Source organism: Triturus cristatus, chromosome 1_1, assembly GCF_964204655.1.
Source record: "Triturus cristatus chromosome 1_1, aTriCri1.1, whole genome shotgun sequence".
NCBI lineage: Eukaryota > Metazoa > Chordata > Amphibia > Caudata > Salamandridae > Triturus > Triturus cristatus.
Window position 1 is genome coordinate 1,070,103,269 of NC_140579.1, and position 22,099 is coordinate 1,070,125,367.

A 22,099-nucleotide genomic window follows, 5' to 3' on the forward strand; every position below is an offset into this window, starting at 1 on the left:
AAACAGAAAAAGGACTACATCAAAATGCATTGTCATCCCAATCAAATAATACATTTACATTTTAAGTCACACCCACAAATCTCCCTATATAAAGCAAGCAGAAAAGTTCCTACAGCATTTTGCAAGCAGACCACACCACTACACAGACAACTTATCCACACACTACAAACACACATAACTCATCCACCACACAACCTACACACAACTAGCACCACTGAAACACACGCCTACACACACACACTCACCCTCACCTTCACTCACACATACATCACCACCACCATCCATCACCATGCCCCTAAGGAAGAATCCACAGTTCCTAGCTACTGAGTTGGAAGTATTGGTCGATGAAATCCTCCGAGTTGAGCCACAGTTATTTGGCAGCATGGCCCAACAGACCTCACAGGCCCAGAAAAACAAAATGTGGGACCGTATTGTCAGCAAGGTGAATGCCCATTCACCTATCTTGCGCACAATTGAGTATATCCGGAACCGGTATTATGACGTCCGCAAGAGGGTGAAGAAGCTCATTGCCAGAGAACATGCCCTGAGTAACAAGACTGGCGGTGGACGTCACAAAGCGGTGCGTTTCAAAACCTGGGAGGTGAAGGTGCGGGACCTGCTCCCACAGGAGTCCATTACTGGATTAACTGGAATTCCTGAACCTGGTGAGTACATGTACAAGTAGTCTAAAATGTGCTTGAATACACATCCACAGACATCTCAGCAAGATATCTTGGATGTAACTTTGTTACCACTGTCATGTAAGCCTGGAATATGGTGGTCCATTTGTCAGGGGTGGGAGGAGGAGTGGGAGCAATGACTACTGCGGCCAGCACACATTAGTCACACACACACACCCAGTCACACAACAAAACACCTGTCACTATGCTGCCCCTGAGAGTGAATGTCAATGCCCTGTCAAGATGGCAACACAGGCACACATGTACTAAATTTCCAACTTATCCTGCCATTTTGAGGCCTACTCACACAACTACAGACCATACCTCAACTGCACATGACACACACTGACAGGTCAAGATCAGTCACATGTGCCCACAATGTGTATGCCATGAATGCCAGAAATGTGTGTGGAGGACAGGACACACTGAAACCAGCTATCACACCACATAACACAAAACATACACAGATGAACATACATCTGGGACTATTCACGCAGACAGTAGAAGTGAGGTGTAATGCTAGACGGCTGACACTTAGGTATTTGCCACATGCACAAGCCATACTTCTGTCCAGCATCGTAATTCAACATCAGTCAGCGGTGTCTGCATCCTTGAAAACTAACACCCTCCCTCTCATTTATACTATGACAAGGATGAGAGAGCTGGTCTGTTCACAAATGTAAAGTGGCCTAGAAGTCATCACAGGCTAACTCAAGCACCAAACACACTGCACCTCACAGCCCTGACCATGAAAATGCAAAAGGACATCCCTGTATCACCAATCAGTCCATGTAGAACTAGTAGACTGTACATGAAGTGATCATGTACCAAAGTATGTCTCAACAAAATGTACCACAGCAAGATATAACCATGTCTGCAAAATGATGAGAAAAACTACAGAGACATGTCTCATCACATTGCATATATTCACAAACAATGCATAAACAACACATGCATTACAATAACCATGTTGTGACACAGCAGAACAGCACAATGCTCAACATCACACAAGTTTGCTGTATGCTCTGCGCAGGAGTACAAACTCATACTATCAACATTCACAAGACCATTGTTGTCAATATCATGGTATGTGAGATCATCCCACTATCACATAATACAACAACTCACGTTTGTGAGTCACCTACTGCATATCAATGTAATGTCCGTTGTCCCAAGGAATGACATGCAACAATGTATGTGTAAGAAGTAACTCCTTGCCATAGCATCTGATGTGACACATGTGATGTCATCAGTTGTTCTCCACAACACATACATCCAAGCAAACACTACAAATGCTGGAACATATACAGGAGAGTGACTTTGCATGTAATCTCAGCAATGTAAGAGTGACAAAGATTCCCCATGCCAAGCACAGATGCACAAGTCCTGAAAAACATCATATTTGTCACAGTCGGTTTGTCGTTGTGAAAACACAGATGTGTGCTACAACAAATCACCTTGCTCATGCACAATGTGACAATTTACTATGTATAAATACTAACAGACAAGGATAACAATACATGCACATTGATGCACAGCGCTGGACATGCTCAGCAAAGCACAGCTCTAAAAAATCACAATGTCCGATTAACTAATGTCTCAGTGTCTGTGAAGCTTGATGAGTAGAATCAAGGAGTGAACGCAACTTTAGCAACAACATCGACACATTTAACCTATAATATTGTGTCTCTCTACTACCCACAGGCACTCTGGAACACAGGGCAGATTCTGGCGAAGAGTCTGAGAGTCCAGCAGCAGTTCCAGTACAAGCTCGGAAACTGAGAGCTCCAGTGGGGATGACTCTCACACCTCCTCTGGTGATGGGGTCGAACCTGGCACCTCCGGTGTGGGTCAGCATGTGGCACCAGTACGACCAGCAGCCCCCACCACCACGCATGCAACATCCTTAAACACCCAGACACCCAGGATACCCACTGACACACTCAGCCAACAAACCACTGGTAGCACACCCAGACAGCCAATTCTGGATGTGGCAGAAGATACCAGCCCTGACAACGATGGAGGACAGAAGCTGCCAGTGCGGGCAACGCCAGGCAATGTCCGTGCGGGTAGGGCAAGGAGTGGTGTGAGGGTGCGTGGTGGGAGGCCACGTCACACAGCTGGTGTCGTAGACGAAGCTGACCCACAGTTACAATGCATTTTCGATGTGTATCGGGAATGCACCAGAGACTTTGGCCAGGTTGTGGGGATCCTCAGGGACATGAACCAGCATCAGGCTACACATTTCGACCGGATGGAGGACCATGTGGTCCATGTGGAGCAACACATGGACAGTGTGGACAAAAACATGGACCGTGTGGAGCAACACATGGACCGTGTAGAGCAACACATGCATCGTCTGGAGCGACACATGGACCGCATGGGAACCAATTGGTCGAAACTTGACGATCTGACTGCAGTGCATAGGGACATACTCACATGCCTTACGCCAGTTAACAGCCAAAATCACCCCACCTCCCCGTGTGCACTCCACACCTGTTGCCTCAACATCGGCAACTGCCACAGGGAGGGATGAGGAGTCTGGCGAGGAGTCCCCTGTACCGCAGCAGCCTGATACTGAGGGTCCCCCCCCAAGAAGAGGAGTGGCCGTCCAAGGAAGGATGGGAAGTGAGAGACCAATGGACCTGCACGCCCCCCCGGGACCAATGAAAAGCTCGCGACATCCTCCATTGCGTGCAAATCATTCACTTTGTTGACAGTCCATGGACTTTCCCACATGGGATGGAGCACTTGATTTGGAGGATTTGTCAAATTCACTGTGGACTTTGCTTGGAAGATATTTCATCGGACAGCACTTCCAAATCCCCTATGAACTGTGGTATTTAAATTAGGGAATGCTATCACCTTTCACTGTAAGATTATATTCACATGCACCTTGATAAAATATTCTTCACACCATCAATGTGTCATCTGTGACTTATACACTGTATCCACTCATGAAATCAAGTTCAGTATCACCTGGCACTGTCTCCCAATGAGGTGCCTGAGGTCTATGGTAGGGAATCCTCTTGTACTTAAGTATGCATGGCAGAATAAGGTGTTGGTGAAGGATGTTTGGCCATTAGCTGCACATCAGAACACGCAATCCAAAACAACACCACCTATAGTGTCACATCAGCTCAACATATCATACAGTAGATACACAATGATTCTACAAAACACTAGCCAGTCCCAACAACATCTCTGAGTCAAGGTAGAAACACACACCTTCAAGCTCACTCACCCATGCTTGTCCGCAAATTCATGCATCAGAGTGTGTGTAAACTTCAAACATTGACGTTTCAGAAAGAAGAATCTCTGACTGTTGTCCTACAATGCAGTATACGAGATAGCTACTGCAGCAGAAAACTTGAATCTCAAAAATATGATTTTCAAACAAAACTAGATGGAACCATAGGTGACATGTGTGTACATTCTCAGCATGGAAACATCCACCCTCCCTGTGATGCTGACATATTCATCAAGCCAGTGAAGAACTCTGTGGCAATAAGGGTCAACTGCTCACATCAGAAAGTAGGATTACTGCTTATGTGTTAAAAAGTGCTGCATGTCATGGCTAAACTATCCGTGCTGACTAGATCTTCCATTCCAAGGAGTCTCATTTTAATGACTTGTGGCGCTGCGCTTCTACAGTGCCCAAATGATCTCATGTGGACACAAAGGCATCTTGCACAACAATCAGAGAAAGATTGTGTGCTAAAATGTCACACACAAAGCTATGATGTAAGCTTGTCTCCGGTCACTTCAGAATAATAATGCATAATCCTATGGACCAGCTCACAATTCATCCACCGTCTCATGAAGAAACGTCACATGACACATACCAGAGATAGACACGCAAGCTCTCCAAAACACACATAGCACATGCAATATTGAAACATTGCACACACTGATGTAAAAATAAACTGTTGAACCGCACAAACAAAGAACATTGTATAATGAAATGAACACCATGGCCAGCAAACATGATATGAACAATAGTGGCAATTGCCAATACAGACTATGCAAACATCAATGTGTGTAACAGGTTTATTACACAGTCAATAGCTCGGCTCAACACAAAAGCTAACTGAGTATAGTTCCAAGTGTCAAAATAGACAATATGAATGAAAAATATGACCAAGATGAATCATCGGTCAGAGAGTACTGGTACAAAGTGTGAATCCAACATGGATCAGCATTGTTGTAACACACACAACAGCCAAAGGAGCCTGTGAAGGAGAGACATAGGACAGTCTTAAATACAACGTGCCATGAAGATATATACGATTGAATCAGTATTGTCCATTGTAAATTATGAGCACAAGCTAGGAGTAGTCTCAAAACTGTCGTGGTGAGCATCATAACTACACATACCATAGACTAATAACTATGAGTATCAAGTTAGCATAGCCACACACGGATCACAACTGATTGTCCTACACACACACCACACTTAGGGAATGCGTCATCAGACATCTTTGCATACTTACACTCAAGTAAAAAAGTTGTTAATGAGCTGTCTCCTGACATCCACCTCCTCTTCCTCATCCTCACTGGCAACGTGCCCCAGGTCAGGATCCTCCCATGATGGTGGTCGTTGGTCCCTGTCATTCTGGATGATTGGTAGCCTCATCCTCACAGCCTTGTTGTGAAGCATGCAGCACACAATCATTATTTTGCACACCTTCTCAGGGGAATATTGCAGTGCACCTCTGGTACTATCCAGGAAGCGGAATCTGGTCTTCAGCAGGCCAAATGTGCATTCAGTCACACACCTGGTCCGACCATGTGCCACGTTGTAACGGTGATCAGCTGGTGTGACCGGGTTCCGGAGTGGTGTCAGCAACCAGGGCTGGTTGGGGTATCCAGAGTCCCCTACATTTAACAAATATAAATGGGCATCGGAGCAAAAACAGGCTACAGCATGACATTAAATTAACACACAACTGACACTGACAACATGACTCACCAACAAGCCAGGCACACTCATTCCTGAGCTGGGACATCAGCTGGGGGATTCGACTCATCCTCATGATGTAGGTGTCGTGGGCAGATCCTGGAAAACGCGAACATACAGGTGAGATGGTTTGGTCCGCCAGACATACCACAAGCGCATTGATGGAATTATAGTGCTTACGGTTACGGTATACCTGCTCATGGGGTCGTGGTGCCACCAAACCCACATGTGTACCATCAATCGAACCAATCACATGTGGCATGTGTCCCTTTGCTGAAAGACTTCAACTCCCAGAAGTCTCCTTTGCCGTTGACGCACCCGTTACGAAGACGCGTGTTTATTTATGCCCGTTAGTTGTACGCGTCGGTGCCTCCCAGTCCAGCTCTACACAGCCGGAGGTACCGACGGATAGGTGAGCGTCTGTAGACAATGCTCCGTTTACATCTTTAATTCCAAGTTAGGTAGACTGGTTCGTAACGGCAGCAGCCTCATAGTTAGTTATCTAGATAACATCAGCAATGTTATTCTTTCTAGCCTGTCTCTGTCGTTATATCCATACTTGAGACAATATTTGAGAAGGCAGGCTCGTGGATGGTTCGTTGTTCTGTTCTCCATGTTCCTGTTGTTAGGACAAGCGCATAGTGATTTTAATATTGACAGCAAACTTTGCTTGGCATACAAATTGTCACACCCGTTTATTTTAATACAGAGCGGGGCCTCATTCATCTGAGCGGATGCCAGGTGGGGTGAGGCGAGACCCCCTACATTGAGGGGTAAGCATTCTACCAAATAAGTTTTCATTTTGGTGAAATAATTTTTGAATTCAGCATAATTTGCTACAGATTTGTCTATTTAAGTTAAATGAAAGACATTATTATTAACCAAGTGGAGCCTTGTAAGCGCCTATATTTTTTCTGAGATAATGTTAAAAAAAGCCTGTGAACAACATTGATATTTCTATTATAATTTTCTTTATTGTTATTTTTAGGATTTGAGTATTACTCCACGAATACTCGGGAGTGCTTCAGAACCTGCACTCAAGTAGGTTTTGTATTTTCCTTTCTTTTTTGGATACTTGCACCATATAGCAGTAGCATGTTTAATCTGGTCCTGACGAAAGCCTGATTGGCACTCAATCGATAGGCTGAAACATGTAGACCAACTCTAGGACACTAGCAGTTATTCTTTCAAACTGCTTTTGCACTGTTTTTAGTCGCATCACTTGGTCAGTTATGAATAAAATGGTTGTACTGACCCAGTAGTTGTTTTTAACATTTGCACTCACTAATTTTGTTTTTCTGCACTGCTTCAACACCATCAACCACATCTAATTGCACCTTAGCGACATCATAGTAGATCTGGGGTTGTGAATTTCATTGCTTCCTCTGTGTTCATACACCACATGGTTCTCCTGAACTGGAGTTGAGTGTATGGTTGAATCCTAAATGATGATGTGCGCTACTTTTAGTGGCTGATGGGATTCAATATCAATGATACTGTTCACGTTTGTGCTTTTTTCCTGACTTTGGAGATGCTTATATAGAAAGTATTGGCTCCTAAATTTTGACCCTGGTTTCCGTTTGTTGATATTGCATTAAGGTAAAGGGATTGGTAACCACAGGGTCGGTAAATAATTTTCCCTTTGACCCCCCATTCAAAATTTATTGTTGTTATAGTACACTCTGTTATCCCAATCATGTGTGCAAAAATGATGTTGATGTATTGTGCAATGTGCAATCAGGTGTCTGCCTCTGTATCATTGTGGAGTGTCTTAGCTTTTTCGTCAACTGTGCTCTCTAATATTTAGTGGTGGGCAGCCATCTGACATGTGGCTGGTGGATCTTCACAATGGGGCCAGACTTAGGTGTCTAATCACTTGACTGTGCCTAATGGTGTATCAAAATTTCTTGTGCAGTCAGCTATACTACATTGTCATCAGACTGAAATGTGATCATGTTGACAGACTTGCGCTAGCTGACACTGTACTGTGGCCTTTGTATGATGTGGGTTCATCAGTAGCATTGACATGTGGGTGGCTTTGGGGCAACATGTGCACTTGACCGATGCAGGGCTTATATTCACCACAAAATCTTTATTTGAGAAAGGTGCTTACATTTGGTTTTGTGAAGCACTGCCCCAGTGACAGCAGGCAGCAGGAAAACTTGACCAGGAGTGCACTGTAGCATGTGCTTTCATTTCCAACAGTGTATCCCACAGTGATGTAAGTTGTCCTGCATGCACTCAATTGTGGAATTGTCCAGCAATACCTGGGCACATCATGGTGTGTGGTGAAGGAAGTACATCCATATAGTTTAGATTTACTTTGGGCATCCTTATCCTGACACATGGACAAAGTCAGTGGCAGGAGATGGCATATGTGTGTACTGATACATTTCTATCACAATTCCTGCAATCAAGACAACTGTCTATGTGGTGCATGTGTGCACATATGGGTAGTATCTGGCTACATGCACCAGACTGTGGTCTCCATGAACATGTGGGATATGAGGGGCTTGGTTTACTGGCAGACTGACGTGTTTCACAGAAAGGTGTCAGCACTTCTGAGAATTTAAAGCAAATGATTCACAGACGTGCGCAGTAATGTCCTGTACTGACTGGGATGCGTGATGTCAAACGTGTGACTGATGTTTAACCGTTTACCCTGTTTATTTGCAGTCACGTCTACGGGCACTGGAGGGGACAGCTCCAAGGACCATGAGGAGCAGCAGAGCCTGACAGGGTCCGCTTCCGAGGATTTTGAGGGACCCAGTGGCACGGAGGGTGAGGGGAGCCACACTGAGGAGACAGCAGCTACAACCACCTCAGATGAGGAAGACAGCTGCACCGGTGTGGACTCCCTTGTGGATGCGGGTGTCAGCAGACCCACAGCAACATCTGTCAAGTCTTGCCCCAGCACCACCACCATCTCCACCCTCCCATCTGCTCCCATCCCAGATGTCCGTGGAGGCTCCCGTGTAAGGGAGCATGTCTCCTTCATGCCAGGCACCGCACCCCCTGCCCCCGTCTCCCCTGCTGCCCTGAGTGTGGAGTCTGTGGACTTACTTTCACAGATCCATGTAGGGCAGACATCAATGCTGAGTGTCCTCCATTCTCACACAAGTCTGTTCACCCAACAGGTGTCCTACATGGAGGGCATCTCAGTCAACATGTCTGCCCTACATCGGACCATTCAGTCCATGGCCTCCACACAGACAGCAGCAGTGTCCCTCCTCCAACAGGCCCTCACCCCTGCTACCTCTGCCACATCCACAGTCCCCACTACCCTGCCTATCCAATAGACACACACACCCGCACATGCACGCACCACATCAGACACTAGCAGCACACAGACATGCAAGCCAAAGACAAGATCCACAAGCACGCACACTCCCGGGACTGATAACACACACACAGGGGATGGGTCACAGACACACATACAGGCATCCACAAGCACTACGCAAACCTCAGATGCCTCTCCCTCCAATGCACCTTCCCTTGCCTCACCTACTACCCCCACTGCCAAGCAGCTCTTCCTATGTGACCTTGGCCTCTTCCCCACAGACCCATCAGAACCAACTTACAAGGGGAAGAGGAGGTCAGCACAGACGGAGGGGACTTCCCCTGCTAAGCGCACACTCTCCCCCAGGCACAAGGACACTGAGGCCACCACCGGCAAGTCTCCCCGGACCAGGAAGGGGAAGACACCACCCAAAGGTCACACTTCCACCTCACCCTCTCCACCCAGCAGCCCCCCAGACACACACACACAGGTCCCACAGCCATTCCCTGCACCCGGTTCACCCATACCACATCCCCAGGATGCTTAGGCCCTCACCCCCTTCCACGTGCACTTCCACCCCAACCTCACATGCCCAGCCTGTTCCTGCCACTGGTGTGGAGGACGTGTCTCCCCCCTCCATCCTGCCCACAGAATCCGAACCCCAGTTCACTCCTCTCAATGTTGGCACTGCAGTAGGAGGCACACACACCCGTCTGACGTGGGCACTGCAGTTGATAGCCCGTCCACAGCATCTGACATGCACACTGCAGTGGTGCAGGAAAATACCACATCTGAGTTGTGCCCAGCACTGGTGACGGTGCCCACTGTCTCAGACCTCTCCACTGCAGTTGCTGGTGTCACTCCTGCACCCTCCACAACTCCTATGCCCCATTCTCCTGTCCCCTGATCCTGTCCTTGCGGTGCCTGGCCTGCCATTATGTGTGCCCCTCCAAGCCGTGAGATGTCCCTGGTCCATAGCAGTGCAGGCAATAATTGTGTGACAAGTTGTCATATGTCATCCTGATGGAACATTTTGATGGACTGGACATTTACCTTTTTTCTTCGTGGCAGGGACACTTATATTTCTTTGAGAGCTGATTAAAGCCTATTTTTGTTAATCAGTGTTGTTGCATCTAATGTACATGATGCTGATGATGTAAATAATGAACTTGCTGTTGTGATGGTGTCTGTGTTTCTGCATCTGCACCACTGCACTGTAATGTATTTTCCTTGCTATTGGCAGTATGTATTTTGGAGGTTTTAACCTGTGTCCCTGCGTCTCCTGGCTCATCAGCATGCACATTCATCATTTTTGGTGTCTCGTATTGATGCCATGGTATGGAACTTGGTCACATAACAGCTACAGTCTCCACAGGAATCCTCAGTATGTGTGTCTGTTGTTGTGGATATGTGTGTATGCATCATGTTGGTCATTTTGCACATTATCAGACTATACACCAGAGTCCTTGTCAGGGATCATGTCCATTGCCTGTCTGCACATGGCAGAGGGTGTTCTTGTGATACACGGCAATATTTGCCTCAACAATGCTATTTTAGTATGTGACACAACAATTACATTGCCACTGCATTGCTTGTGCAATTTGGACTGGGAATCATGCATGTTGTTTTGGAGCTGCTGCTATTTTCATGTACACATTCAGCTTTTGCTCACTGTGGTGATGGGTGTTTTAGAACCCATTACCACATTGATCATGAGATGCTGGATTTTTGAACAACACAATCACCTTTTGCTCACTGTGGTGATGGGTGAGTTACAACCCATTACCACAATGATCATTCGATACAGGGACATTGAACACCACAATTACCTTTTGGTCACTGTAGTGAGGGGGAGAGTAGACCCCATTACCACAATGGCCATGAAATACAGGATATTAGTGACACACATAGAAATATTGGGCACACGTATGTTGTGAGTCACATTGTATGATCACTGCCACATTCTGTGTTGTGTGCATTTTTTACATGCAAACATGCAATATAGATAAGATGGTAGGGGTGGTGGTTTGCTGGGTCACCCGATGTGTGTGTATCCTGCCACCTATGACTGGTGATGGGCATTTAGATGGGCATCCACTCACCTATGGGGTGGACACTACTGGGAGCGATAGTCATCCACCCCCCTATGGGGTGGACAATAGTGGGAGTGATAGGCATTCACCCCCCTATGTGGTGGACACAACTGTGGGTTATGGACATCCACCCCCCTATGGGGTGGGCAATAGTGTGAGTGATAGGCATCCACCCCCCTATGGGGTGGACACTACTGGGTGTGATAGGCATCCACCCCCCTATGGGGTGGACAATAGTGTGAGTGATAGGGATCCACCCCCCTATGGGGTGGACACTACTGTGGGTTATGGGCATCCACCCCCCTATGGGGTGGGCAATGGTGTATGTGATAGGCATCCACCCCCTATGGTGGTGTTTTCTTTTGTGCACTCGTGACATTATGGTGTGTGGTAGGTGTCTGACTTACCTTCTGCATCGTGCGCGTCGGTGTCGATGGGCATAGAGTATAGGGAACACATGCGCGATTGGGTACATGGCTGCTCCGTCTCGTCCCCGTGGATTGTGTTCTGGCGCGATTCGGAGCTTTCAAACGCCTCGTCCGGATGCTATGACGTGCTGGAAGCAGCGCCCTGTACGACACATATTGTGTGCGCATCGTACTTGCGTATCTGGAAATTGGTCCGGATGAGTCCCCGTACGACTCGATTTCAGTGTTTCCAGAGCCTGTTCGCTACTGACATAGTGCACGATTCGGAGCAGACAGTTCGCTCGGAAATTTGCAGGTTAGACGCATCGTACTTGTTGGTTTGGAGGGGGAAGCTCCGGATACGAGTCGGTCATCAGGTAAGCCTACGAATAGCATTGGGAAGGCATTTTTAGCGACATCGGAATCGACCCCGAAATGTATACCTATTCCATAAAATATTTATTGTTCTTAATGAACATATTAACTCTTTAATAACAATATTAATACCTAAAAATAATTAACTATAAATAAATTATTATCTTTTATAAATAAATATTACTTAAATTATTTAACATCCATTATAAAAAAATATAACAAGCACTTACCATACAATACTTACCAATGTGTTGTAAAAGCATGCGTTGTACTTATATATGCGTTGTAATGGCATGCGTTGTAAAATCATGCGATGTAAGTATACCTGCGTTGCAATAGTTGCGTTGTAAAGGCATTTGCGTTGTAATGCCTGCATTGTAAAGGATGTCTCCCTTGCCTGTTATTTGTTTCCAAGAAGACAAAAGTAAAACAAACCTTGAGGCTTTGAAACATGATAAAATATATCAAAAGAGAACTTTATGAATGAAAACTTATCATATTCTAACTGTAGTTACATAGAAAAGAGTTTAAAGCAGTGTTTGCAGAGAGCCTTGCTGTCTTGTATGACCCTTGGAGGGTTACCTGACTAAAGATGGAAGTTAGTAACCAGTGTCGAGGTATGTGGTGTGTTTTCAGTTTGCAGTGGGAAACATTGACAGCCATAATCGGTGGAGGGGTTTGCAGTTGATGTCTGGGTTAAAGTTCAATGCTAGCGTCAATGTTCTTGAAGAAGCAATTACTCCACGAACATAAGGGAAACTAAACAGCCCATCACAAAAATAAGACACGAAGAATGAAAAAGACCATAGATAGCATCAATTAGGAAGTGTAGCAGTGCTCAGTTAAATTACTAAAGTAGACATATATTCTTTAGTCATTTAGATTTTTTTGTAAAGTGTGGTGTTTCCTTACAGTTACTTCAGAGCGCTAGGTAAGGCACAGAATGAAGCTAGGATCTCATCAGCGAGTGGAGGGTCCCATTCTGATATTCTTTCGTCACTACTTGGGGAGGTGTTTTTTAAAAAGGTTGTTATTTGTTTGTCCTGATAGGTGGGTTAAATGAATTCCACAGTGTGGGTCCCTGAACTCCATAGATCTGCTTCTACTTGATCCATCTAAAAATGTGTTAGGAAATAAGGAAGTAAGGATTGCCATTGCTAAAAGCAAATGTCTATGGGCTCATTGAGGGCAGCTAATTTCCTGATCCTCTGCCCAGTAGCCTATGGGCATGGTACAAAGAACACTGAATGTTATTCTTGCACCTATTGGGAGCCAATGGAGTGCTTTCAAGGTTGGCTCATGGAGTACTGCAGCATCTGAAGTCTTATGATGATTTTCTGTAGGAACTCAACATAAGCAACGCTACAGTAGTCTAAGTTGGCCATTACGATGGTTCTTTTCAGCTGTACCCAGTGGTATATTCGAAGAAATTGAAGGTTTCTTTTTGTGGGATTCAAGAGTTCAGGATTGAATACAGGTCCCTGACTTTTTGTGTGGTGAGGGTAAGGTATGGTGCTCCTTGATTGATAGGCTACTACAACAGGAAGTGGATTCTTGTCCTCACATAATAAGGCTTTCTGTCTCAGCTCCACTCCTCCTGTTTCCTAGCTGAAAATAGATTTGAGTGTCATAAGCACTCGTTTGGAGGTTAACCTGGTATTGCTCAAAGGGCTGCACCAGCTGATACATATAGAAGGTAAGGAGAGTAGGCATGAAAGGGTTGAACCATGCAGTTCTCCAAATTACTCCTTCCAAGATGAGTAATCCATTGATCTAATTCAGACATTTTTCCTGAGGCTCGAAAGCAGGGAGAAGATCCATTCTTTGGCACACTGATTCTAGACCTTTCATTGTTCTTCTCAATAATATGTACTATGCTGGGCAGAGGTTAAGGAGTATCAGGGATGTGTCCAATGTGACCAGAGTAGCACCTCTCTAATTTTGTCCAGGAAGTTTTTTTATTAGTCTTGGCTGGGCTAAACCCAGATTGATTGTAGTGAAAGGTGAAATTAAGTTTAATGTATTCTTGTAAATGTCTTCTAATCTCCTTTTTCATGCTCTAGCTGAGATATGGTAAATTAAAGTTTGGCCACTGGTTGGTTAATTGGTTTAGTGGATGGGTTCTTTACCAGAGGTCTGATGTTGGCATGATAGAATGCCTGGTTTGACTGTACAGTAAAGATGTGTTGATCACAGTTGTGGGGAAAGGAAAATTGTTTACATGTGTGCCATATAGGGTCTCCTTTGTTTTATCGAGTACTTTTGCCCCTTAGGATAACTCTTCCTTTTAGTCAATGGGTGGAAAAATGGAATGTATCAAACGAGGGTTAACAAGGGGATAGGAAGTTAAGTTCAAGGTTGCTAGAAATGGTGACATTGAGTTTGGTAATTTTCTATTCAAACAGCAGTAAAAGGTCTTCAATGTACAGTTGAGTTGCAAACGTGGTTTCCAAGGCTTATGGTTGGTCATTTCATTGTAGATGTTAACTACATATCAAGTTTGATTTGTGGCATGAATTATTTTTTGCCCTCCTGTAGCTCTGCAATAGACCTTACTCTTGTCTGATCTTGATTTCTGTCACTGGTCCTTGAGATTCCAGCTCACATAGCTCTTCATTAGAACATTTTGGGCTCCATTATGATGGCGTGCGGACTTTCCGCAGCAGCTAAAGGGACCGCCCGCCATAGGTGCTGCGGTCTCACCGTACCCATTAGCATGCCCCCGCCACACTGGCGGGCGCATCCTGCATTCCTAACATTGCGGCAGGCAGTGCTGTCAGCAGCACCCGCCGCAATGTCAGAAATGCATGTCGTGCATTTGCATGCACAACGTGGCAGGCACCGCGCGGTACCTGCCACCTTGTGCATGCAAATGCCTGGGTGTACCAAAGGTACACCCCATGTGCACCCCCCACTCCCCAAACACCCTGGGGGCCCGCAATGGGCCCCTTGAGGCAGAAATTGCATGCATTTCTGGCACATCTCCGCATTCATCCTAATATGGATGGCGGTGTCTTGCAGACACCGCCACCATATTGGAGCCCCTTTCTGCCCGGGCGCCTGTCCGACCGGCGGAAAACCGGCGGACAGTCTTTCCGTCCGCCGGGGTCCCCCTGCCATCGTAATGTGGTGGGGGAAATGGTAGGCGGGCGGTGGGAATTGGCGGGTGGATCGCCACCGCCATACGGGCGGTGGTGATCCGCCAGCCAACCTAATCGGCCCCTAAGTTTGTGGATTTGGTGCTAGTTTTTGTTTTTTGTCCAGAGTTCTTGAAAATTGACCTCAAGTGTTTGCAGTGAGGGCCTGTGGAAGGCTGACTTGGTAGAGGTGTAAATTGCTTTACACTCCTCAGCAGTGCCTTGGTGTGATTGGTTGTGGGGTCTGGTAATCTTACATCATAGGATCTTCATTAATAGTCATAAACTTTAGAATAAATCCTGCTGCATCCATGCAACAGGAAACACTTAAACCAGGTGCTTAATTACAAATATTGTGCAAACCTAGAACAATTCATGCCATGCTAAACCTTCGAGATCCTATCACTGGATGAATTAGAACACTGTTTTACTTCTTGGCATTTTTTTGTTAGAATTTGTAATTTTTTTGTGTTATTTTATGTCTCCTATTTCTGTGACGCAGACTCAGGCTTTATTTGTTCTTTTATTTTTTAGCCAATATTTCCAGTCAGGATGTAAACTTATTTGTCAAGTGCCCTTCTTGTGACTGAAAGAAATCTTTGACCCACATCTTATCAGTATTTTCAGCCTCTCACTCAACAAAGGAAAGTGAGAAAATTCATCACTAATCGTTCAATGCAAGACATTGGAGACTGCATTCAACATTAAAGGTCTTGAAATCAGCCAGGGGGTAGGAATCTGATGCAGTCAAAGAAGGGGTAAACGGCAAAACATCAAGGCCTCTCAGAAAGGTCATTGACATCGAATCATCCTCCATGCCTGCCAGCTCACTCACCTTTGCACCCCTCGCCGTCAAAACACTAGTCGATGTATTTGACAAGTCATTTGACTTCATAACATCGTTTGACCTCATGGAGATCAATGCCATGGAGACTGATGTCGGGACACTCATCAGTGGAGGAAGTCCTTCCAAGAAAGAGATTACATCTCTCACTTTCTACTGTGGGTGTGCCAGCTCTATTAGAGCTCCTTGCAGTTGTTTTCCATTAAATGATCCTCTTCCGACTTCACTGAGGCCATTTAACCCATTGCCTCTTCTAACTCCCTGAGGTTATAGTTTCAGTGCAGGCATCAATCTTTCCCATAAGAAAAAGATGTCCATCACCAACCTATCATAGGCCATTGGAGACACCTCAGCCTGCTCCACATTCTCCTCAGGCTCCTGCTGAAGAACTTCTACCTCTGCAGTACAGCTGTAAGAGAGTTCTTTATCACCTGACAGAATCTCAGATGGGTGTTCATCTTGCACTACTGCATTGATTACTGGCTCTCCTTCTAGAGTGCCTCCAGTGGATGACATTATTACTTTTTTAGGTCTTTGCGAGAGGAGCATCTAAACTTAATTTCCAGTTGGAAGCACCTCATACAGAGATCTGTTGTTAATGAGACACGTTAGCCTAGACCTACACCTCTTCTCCCTTTAGTGTTATGTTTGCTGAAGTGGCAGAAGAAACATTTCTGAGAGTGATTATGATGAAAGTGGCAGTGTCTTTACTACTAAAAAAAAATAAGCCTATGGAACAAGAAGCAGCCTTCCCCCGTATAGACCCAAAACTGGACTCCGTCATTGTGTCTACGTTCCATGGAAGTGTCCTTCAGCACCAGAGACTTCTCACCCATCTCAGAATGCATGCAGATGGAAAGAAAACCTGTGGAACACTCTGCACAGCACTTAAAGCCACCGGTTCTATGGCTCTCCTAGGTAGCTGTTATCTTTCCTTATGGGAAACAGTGCAGAAATATGCAGATCAACTTCCCAAAGATCAGGACAAGAATTTCAGGCAGTTGTGCAGGGAGATCTGTTGCTGTTTAACCAGGTCATCAGTAAAGGCATCAACTCGATAGAGTTGATGATTTTCAGGCTCTAGCCAAAGATCATTATGGCTGTTACTTACATACTTTAAGCCTGATGCCCAGTTGAACATTTTAAATCTACTGTTCACTGACAACATTCACCTTGGTCAGTACAGAAAGGAATAGATAGTCCACATGAAAACATGGAGGCAGAGACCCTAAAAGTAGTGGGTCTAAAAGGACACAGGTGATTATACTTAATAAATTACTGTTAACAAAGCCCACAGATGTTACAGGAGCCATAGGGTTCAATTCCCTCTGTGCCCACAGCAGACAGCAGTAACAGTAGCTGCAAAATAAGTGTTTCTACTATCAAATACAAGGCTCAAACATCACGTCTGCTAGGCAAAATCAGTGGCAAATTCATCATGGGTTCCATTGTTCAGTTCACAGTATTTATCTTGTTCCCTCCTCTCCGTAATCCACTCTGGTAGAGGTGAGAGGCTTAGCATCTGCCAGAGAGGCAAAACGTTACAAGTGACAGGGGTGCTTGCTATAGTGTGAGATGGAGGGTCTCTCGATTTTAAATCACTACCGTGATACAAACAAAAAAAACAAACAATACAGTCAGTGCCATGCCCGCCACCAAAGGCAGAAAAGCATCAAGGCATCAGAGATACCTTTTCGTGAAGAAAGAACTTCAGGCCCATCTCAGGCCTTCTGCTTGCAAACAAATGGATCACAAGGGAAAAGTTATGGATGCTGGCACTTAATCTAATCTATCATTAAATCAGGAAAGGGGCACTGGGCGTGCTTGGTACATCTGCAGGACCACATTAAAAAATACCAACAGCAAGGAAACACAGGTGGTTTATTTGGTTTGTAGTGAGAAAGACCCATTACCAGCATTCGGTAATGCCTGTTTGTCTCAAGTCTGCACCTCAATCATTCTCCAAATCCATGGTGCTAGTAGCAGCCCACCTTCATTGCTGAAATATATCAATATAACAATACCTAGGTGAATTGAAAAAGGACTATGCAGTACTATGAGTTTACTTCATAGGCAGGGGCTGAAAATAAATTATCAGAAATCAATCATGATGCCAGTCTAAATTAAAATATATCTAGGAGCAATTCTAGATTATTTTCGAGGAAAATTGTTTCTTTCAGTGGAAATTATGTCATCCACTTTACTGAAACGTCATCAACACATGAAAACTGGAAAACTGACGGCATATCACATTTCATTACTTCTGGGTTGCATAGCTATTGTCATGAATGTGAGATTACATATGAGACTGCTTCAACAATGCCTGTAAGATCAGTATGTTTAAGGTATTTCTATAGAGCAAACATAGCCAAAAGGCAGGGTCAAAGAGAACCGTAAAGTCAACAAATGATTGGAGAGATAGCTGGGTTGTGGGTGGTTAATACATTGTGATGTGTGCTCAGTGGCCAAGGAAAGTGGATAACTAGGACCACAAACTGAGATAACCCAAATAGCTGCTCAGTCTCTTTCATGGTGGTGCGAAAGCAGCAATGTTGTGCATAGTGTTTCTGCCCCAATTTAGCATACCAACTCAAACATAAGTGACGGATGCCTTTCTGTTAAGCTGGAATCTGTCTAAGGACGGTGGTCAATAAAAGACAACTCTTAGCATATCAACTTCCTGGAGTTTATAGTGGTTCACCTACCACTAAGAGCTTTTCTGCCACCATTGAAAATTAAATTGGATTCTATTGCAAACCAAAACTACCACCACCACACTTGACTACCTAGACGAGTAGAGAGGAACCAGATCAAGGCCTTTGTCACTGTAAGCCCAAATAATTTGGTTGTGGCTCTTGGCCAGGAGCCTTCTTCTTAAAGGTGATTCATCTCAAAGGAAACCAGCACCACCATAATTCTATGAGGAAAATCATAAATGGGTGTCAGACATCGAAGTTCTTCAAGACGTCTTATCAGATTGGGCATACCAAGCATAGATCAGTTTGCAACAATTGTTCACTGTGTAATGCCCTTTTGATCAACTGGTTAAGGACATTACACTTTTTCTCCCATTCGTCTAATTTCATCAGTACTAGTGAAATTACAAGCCTCCTAGGCAACACTGATTATGATCACTTCAGAGTGCCCCAGTCAATGATGATTCCTGGAGCTTCAGTTATCGATAAAACAACACAAGAGACTACCAGGCAAACTGAGCCTGCTGACTAGGTTGCAGGGTTATTTGTCCTGTATGAATCTGAAGTTGAGCTGGTAGCATGGCTCCCAACATCACACAGTATGGTTGCCTAATTTTATGTCAGCCCTGTATGGACATTTTGAAAGAGGCCATGAGGCCTACAACGAGATCCTCATAAATTCCAATTGCATTTATGTGAAGAAGAGATTATCCTTTCATGCTTACTCCATGCGGCCAAATCTAAGCTGCAATTTCCCTCTATTAAAGTTCACCTGGCAGGGATACCCTCTTATAGGAAAGGGCGGTATCAGTCATTATTCTTAACAATTCAATAAATTAAAGTTTTCCCTGTTGGCTTTAAGAAAGATTATCCTTAAGCTTTGCCTCCATGACAGCTCCGTCTAGTACTACCCAAATTAAGAGGATCTTTCCTTTGAACCAATTTACAAAGCTTCATTGCAGCATCCAACCGGGAAGACTGCTTTTTGTGATAGGTATCATGTGCCCAAAGAGTTAGTAAGATACAGGCACTGTCTACAGTAGAACCCTATACAGTCTTCCATTCCATTGCAGTTGGGTGGTTATGAGAACCTGGTTTGTGTTGTTACTTAAGCTGGTTTCTAATTTTCACATAAATCAATCTATAACTCTCCTAGTTTAATTCAGTAAACCTTCCATTCCAGTGTTCACTCTCTAGATTCTTAAGATGCTAGAAGAATTTTGCGCTTATATCAAGAGAAATCCAAATAATCAGATACAGACTTCTTGCTGCAGATTCCTTACCTTTTGGATTTCCCAGGGATCACGCTGGATCGGGAAACTTTTGCTGAGCAATACCCCTTGCATGCGATGCTGGGTGGCTCCATTTATCTCCGCCTAATGTCATTGGCGTATTCATCATCAGGTTACAGTGCCTATATAGGCGTCACCCAGGCGCGCCAATGGCAGTTCTTTTCTTTCCTCGCCAGTTAAGCGCAGATCCAGGAAGAGCTACCCCATTGCTGCTTTTTGTCAGGCTTTTTCTCAACTTTTATTGAAATTTTTAGGCTCCCACTTCATGTGCAAGGGATGTCTTTGAGGAAGACAGGTTTCAAGCCATGCGGGACTTGTTCCTGCATGATGTTGGTCACCGATCCCCACCGCCTACGTCTGCGGTGTCTCGAGAGTGACCACGATACGAAGTCGTGTTTGGACTGTCAGGCGGTGACTCCAAAGACCTTGAGGGAGCAGGCGATAACATTTCTCATGGCCCAGCAGTCGACACCTCCGAGGAGGTCTTGGCCTTGATCGAAGAAGAGGAGGTCGCGGGACCGCTGACAGAGCCCTAAGTCCTCTTCCTCCCATTCGGGGTCCTCAGAACACTCGGGCAGAGGCATAAGAAAAAAAAAAAAAAGCGGTCAGGTCCGGTTCAAGGACTCTCGAGCTACGGCCAGATCCTTTGGCCTCTCCTCCACCCAGTCTTCGTTTCACCCCTTTCTTGGCAACAGAAGGGGTTTCAAGCCGGGTCAACCCTATCCTAGCCACCGTCCCGCACAGACTGCCCAAGCCGTGCAAGGGCGTGGACGCGGTGCATTCCGGGCTCGGAATGGAAGCCAGAATTCGTCATCCACACTGCCCCCAGCAGCCACAGCCTTTAAGCCCTCCTAGGCTGATTCTGCAGGACCAAACTACTCCAGTTGGTGAGAGAATTCATCATCATCTCCCCCACTGGAGATCTATAACATAGGACAAGTGGGTCTTGCAGATCATCCAGGAGGGCTATTCTCTGCCTTTCCTTTCCTTTGCTCCTCTCATTCTGCCAAATTAGAAACAGATGATGGAGGATCATTTAAAGTTGCTCGCAGAGGAGGTTATGGCTCTCTCGGTCAAGGGAGCTATCGAAAGGGTCTTGGTTTTAGAAGTAGGCAGAGGCTGTGTTTCCCGCTACTTTCTGATTCCAAAGAAGAACAAGGGGCTACGGCCCATTTTAGATCTTCGGACCGTCAATCTCTTCCTCAAAAAGGAGAAGTTCAAAATGCTTACACTGGCTCAGGTTTTGTCTGCCCTAGACCAGGAAGACTGGATGGTAGCGTTGGACCCTCAGGATGCGTATTTTCACAATATCATCCAGCTGCAGCGCAGGCGTTACCTGTGGTTCAAGGTAGGCCACGAGCACTTTCAGTTAACCGTGCTCCCCTTTGGCCTTACCAGTGCCCCTCAGGTGTTTACCAAACGGTGGTTGTAGCTCATCTGCGCAGGTTAGGGGTGTCAGTCTTCCCTACCTCTACGACTGGCTGTTGACGGCGTTCTTACCCCAGGCAGTTGTCTCCCACCTTCAAACTACGGCGAACCTTTTGCATTCGCTGGGGCTCTCTATAAACGTGCCAAAGTCACACCTGACTCCTTCTTAGACGCTTCCTTTCATTGGAGCTGTTCCGGACACAGTGCTGTTTCAAGTTTATCCTCCCGAGCAGTGAGTCCAGGATATTCAGGCTATGATTCTGATATTTCAGCCTCTATTCTAGATTTCGGTGAGACTGACTCTGAGGCTGTTGGGCCTCATGGCCTACTGCGTCCTGCTGGTGAGACACGCCAGATGGCGTATGTGGGCTCTGCAGTGGGACTTGAATTTCCAATGGGCACAGCATCGGGGAAATCTCACAGATGTTGTTCAGCTCTCGGAAGGAACTGCAAAAGATCTGCAGTGGTGGTTAACGAACCGCGATTGGGTCAATGGCAGACCTCTCTCCCTTCCCCAACCAGATTTCACAGTTCTGACAGATGCGTCACTTCTGGTATGTGCTGGCCATCTGGGAGAGGTGGAGATCAGGGGACACTGGTATCCGGTGGAGTCAGGGCTCCACATACATTTATTGGAGCGCTGAGTGATTTGGTTAGCATTGAAAGCATTTCTTCCCTCTGTCAAGGGAAAGCTAGTGCAGGTGTTCACAGACACCACCACCAACATGTGGTACTGCAACAAACAGGGAGGGATGGGGTCGTGGACCCTGTGTCGAGAGGCTCTTTGTCTCTGGACATGGCTGGAACCGCAGGGCATAACCCTGTTAGTTCAACACCTGGCTGGTTTTTGGAATGCCAGGGCGGACAAACTCAGCCATCAATGCCTAGGGGATCATGAGTGGCATCT

General features: G+C 45.6%; 1 protein-coding gene across 1 annotated transcript; it reads left to right on the plus strand.

Moving 5' to 3' along the window:
- The first annotated feature begins 289 nt into the window (after positions 1-289).
- Positions 290-20,141, plus strand: LOC146871556 (myb-related transcription factor, partner of profilin-like). The gene is made up of 3 exons (XM_085647145.1): positions 290-665; positions 6,629-6,681; positions 20,019-20,141. The coding sequence occupies exons 1-3, from the start codon at positions 290-292 to the stop codon at positions 20,139-20,141; spliced, it is 552 nt and encodes a 183-aa protein (XP_085503271.1).
- Positions 20,142-22,099: the final 1,958 nt, after the last annotated feature.

Excerpts from the sequence above, each read along its gene's own strand:
- LOC146871556 (XM_085647145.1), top strand. The coding sequence starts at position 290 with ATGCCCCTAAGGAAGAATCCACAGTTCCTAGCTACTGAGTTGGAAGTA. Across the intron at positions 666-6,628 it reads AACTGGAATTCCTGAACCTG|GATTTGAGTATTACTCCACG; the intron begins GTGAGTACATGT and ends TGTTATTTTTAG. Across the intron at positions 6,682-20,018 it reads GCTTCAGAACCTGCACTCAA|GCTCCCACTTCATGTGCAAG; the intron begins GTAGGTTTTGTA and ends TGAAATTTTTAG.